The sequence below is a fragment of the Talpa europaea genome (genome assembly GCF_964194135.1).
Source record: "Talpa europaea genome assembly, chromosome: 1".
Taxonomy (NCBI): Eukaryota; Metazoa; Chordata; class Mammalia; order Eulipotyphla; family Talpidae; genus Talpa; species Talpa europaea.
This window is the reverse complement of record NC_140073.1, coordinates 7918521-7922675: the sequence shown is the minus strand read 5'-3', so window position 1 is coordinate 7922675 and position 4155 is coordinate 7918521. Positions and strand designations below refer to the sequence as shown.

At 38.6% G+C, this 4155-nt stretch overlaps 1 protein-coding gene across 1 annotated transcript; it reads right to left on the bottom strand.

The window, feature by feature from the left end:
• Positions 1-2971: 2971 nt before the first annotated feature.
• Positions 2972-4155, bottom strand: LOC311173899 (olfactory receptor 5A1-like; the record flags this gene model as incomplete). Its single annotated transcript, XM_084237983.1, has 1 exon — positions 2972-4155. The coding sequence occupies exon 1, from the start codon at positions 3932-3934 to the stop codon at positions 2972-2974; it is 963 nt and encodes a 320-aa protein (XP_084094109.1). The 5' UTR covers positions 3935-4155.

The following is a 4155-nucleotide window of genomic DNA, read 5'->3' as shown; positions in this document are numbered from 1 at the left end:
TCCTTCACAAACTCTTCCAAAAAATTGAGAAGGAAGGGACAATACCAAACACGTTCTATGAAGCCAACATTACACTAATACCAAAACCGAACAAGGACAACACAAAAAAGGAAAACTACAGGCCAATCTCCCTAATGAACACTGATGCAAAAATCCTCAATAAAATTTTAGCCATCAGAATCCAACAATGTATCCATAAGATAATTCACCACGACCAAGTAGGATTCATTCCAGGGGCACAAGGATGGTTTAACATCCGAAAATCAATCAACGTTATCCAACACATCAACAAAAAGAAATATAAAAACCATATGATAATATCAATAGATGCTGAGAAAGCTTTCGACAAAGTGCAACACCCATTCATGATAAAAGCCCTTGAAATTCTTGGGATACAAGGAACATACCTCAACATCATAAAGGCCATCTATGACAAGCCAACAGCCAGTATCATTCTCAATGGTGAAAAGCTGAAAGCAATTCCATTAAGATCTGGAACAAGACAAGGATGTCCACTCTCACCACTGCTTTTCAATATAATACTGGAAGTCCTAGCCAGGGCAATAAAACAAGAGAAAGACATCCAAGGAATCCAAATAGGAAAAGAAGAAGTCAAACTATCACTATTTGCAGACGATATGATATTATACATAGAGAACCCCAAAAACTCCACAGAAAAGCTAATTCAACTCATCAATCAGTTCAGTAAAGTGGCAGGATACAAAATCAACACGCAAAAGTCAGTAGCCTTCCTATACACAAACAATAAATCTGAAGAAGAAGAAATCAAAAAAACCATCCCTTTTGTTATTGAAACAAAAAAAATCAAATATTTGGGAATAAATCTAACAAAAGAGGTAAAGGACCTATACAAAGAAAACTATAAAACACTGTTAAAAGAAATAGAAGAAGACACAAAGAAATGGAGAGACATCCCCTGCTCGTGGATGGGAAGAATAAACATTATTAAAATGGCCATACTTCCAAAAGCAATATACAGATTCAATGCTATTCCAATCAAAATTTCAATGTCATTCTTCAAAGAAATAGAACAATTATTGATGAAATTCATATGGAATCACAAAAAACCCCGAATAGCCAAAGCTCTCCTGAAAAAAAAGAAGGGAATGGAGAGGCATCACACTCCCAGACTTCAAACTATACTACAAAGCCATAATCATCAAAACTGCATGGTATTGGAACAAGAACAGACATACAGACCAATGGAATCGAATAGAAAATCCAGAAATAAACCCACAGATTTATGGTCAACTAATCTTTGACAAAGGAGCAAAGACTATGCATTGGAGCAAAGAAAGTTTGTTCAATAAATGGTGCTGGGAAAACTGGGTCGCTACATGCAAAAGAATGAAGCTTGACCACTACCTCACACCATACACAAAAATCAACTCAAAATGGATTAAAGAACTAGACATAAGACCTGAAACCATAAAATATATAGAAGGAAATATAGGCGAAACACTACGTGATCTGCACATCAAAGACATCTTTACAGACACATCAACCAAAGCAGTGATAGTGAAGGCAAAGACAAACAGCTGGGACTACATCAAATTAAAGAGCTTCTGCACAGCAAAAGAGACAATAACAAAAACAAAGAGAAACCCCACCAACTGGGAGAACATTTTTGCACCCAACACTAATGATAAAGGACTGATCACAAAAATCTGCAAAGAGCTGATGAGACTCAACAACAACAAAGAAAAGAATCCAGTCAAAAACTGGGCAGAAGAGCTAAAAAGAAACTTCTCTGAAGAGGAAATGCAAATGGCCAACAGGCATATGAAAAAATGTTCAACATCACTTGCCATCAGGGAAATGCAAATCAAAACTACCATGAGATACCATCTTACACCAGTGAGAATGGCACATATTAAAAAAACTAGCAACAACAAATGCTGGCGAGGGTGTGGAGAAAAAGGAACTCTTCTGCACTGTTGGTGTGAGTGCAAACTGGTCCAACCACTGTGGAGAGCTGTGTGGAGATTTCTGGACCTACTAAACATAGAGCTTCCATATGATCCAGCAATTCCACTCCTAGGTATTTACCCAAAGGACACAGAAACATCAACTCCAAAGAACACCTGCACCCCTATGTTTATAGCAGCACTGTTTACAATAGCTAAGCTTTGGAAACAACCCAAATGCCCAAAAATAGATGACTGGATCAAGAAGATGTGGTACATATATACCATGGAATATTACTCAGCATTCAAAAAAGGTAAACACATGCAATTTGCAGCAACATGGATGGCGCTGGAAGGGATCATGCTCAGCGAAATAAGCCAAAAAGAAAAAGAAAAATACCGGATGGTCTCACTCATAGCAGGAATCTAGAAAACTTAAATAAGGGACCAGGAAAATGAATAACTATAAGAAAGTGAAAATCAAAATCAACAAAAACTCTGAACCAGAGACACTTTTAGGGGGGCGGGTGCGGGAGGGGAGGGATTGGGGTCAGAATGGGGGGGCTGCAATTGTATGGGGAATATAACAATAAAATTTATAAAAAAAAAAGAACAAAAAAAAATAAAAAAAAAAGAAAACCATATGCAAATAAGTTAAAAAAAATTCAACAGAGAAAGAACAGTTTGTGTGTCTTCCTAGGTTCTTCCAATTTCTCTACATACAATTTCTATCACACCTTCTGCTCTCAACACAGGGTTTATCTACATGGTTCTAATCATGGAAACGGGCTTTCAAGCAGCCTGTCATGTTGGAGCTGCTGCTGAGAAAGATCCCTGCATAGCAACCACTAGGCATAAGAGCACAAGGAAACAGAAGCCAGACTCCATACCTCTGCTGGATAGTCTTATGACCCACAAAAGGACACTTAACAGATTCTTAACTCTGTCTTTTGCTAGGAGTGAAAATAAATGGCCCATATTATTTTTGTTTTGTTTTCCTATTTTTTTCTTTTTCTGTTCATGTAACATACCAAATATCACTCTTAATGAGATAAATGTGTTGTCCTCTTAAGCACTCTCTTGAGGGCATCTTTGATCTCCTTGTTCCTAAGACTATATATGAAAGGATTTAACATGGGAATAATGATAACATAGAACACGGACAGAAACCTGTTCTGTTTCGTTGAGTGGCCAGAACTAGGATGCAAGTACACAGCCAAGGCTGTGCCAAAGAAGAGAGTCACAACCACCAGGTGGGAGGCACAGGTGTTGAAGGCCTTGGTGCTACCTTTGACAGAGGATATTTTCAAGATGGAAGCCGCAATGAAAGCATAAGATAACAAAATTATAACCAGAGAACCTAAAACAACAAAAGTCATTATCAGAAAAAGACTCATTTGACTGATGAAGGGATTAGAACAAGAAAGGCTTGAAATTTCAGTTAAGTTACAGAAGAAATTTTGGATGACATTTGGTCCACAGTAGTACATCTCAAAGCAAGTGACTACTTCAATTAAGGTTGAAATAAAACCACACCCAAGGACACCAGCGACCAGTTTCCAACAAAGCCCAGGTGCCATGATGGTCGAGTACTGGAGAGGTTTGCCAATGGCCACGTATCTGTCATAGGCCATGGCAGCCAAGAGGCAACACTCAGTCTGACCCATCCAGGAAGCTACAAAACACTGGGTGGCACAAGCAACGAAAGAAATCATTTTTTCATCTTTTAAGAGGTCTGAAAGCATCCTTGGGCTGATGGAAGAAGTGTAGCAGATGTCTATAAATGACAGGACACTGAGGAAAAAGTACATTGGTGTGTGCAGGTGGGAGTCCATCCTGATTAGTATGATGAGACCCAGGTTCCAGAATAATGTCACAAGGTAGATCAGCAGGAAGACTGGAAAGAGATTAAGCTGCCGCTCTGTATCTTCTGAGATTCCCAGGAGCACAAACATGGTCACAGACGTGAGGTTTCTGTCACCTCCCATGGACCTGCTTGGAACCATCTGCTGAGAAAAGATAAAAGATGAAATGGTTCATTGGCCAAAAATAAACAAAAGAACTCTCTTCATTGTTATCTTTCATGCAGCTGACTAAATAACAAACATGATTCATTTATATTGAGTGAATTGTGCCTCTTTGCATAACCTCAATCTTAAATGAAAAATTTCCCTGCATCAATACTCTCACTCTCCCTATGGACAAGGACAGTGGTGAGGCATCATCA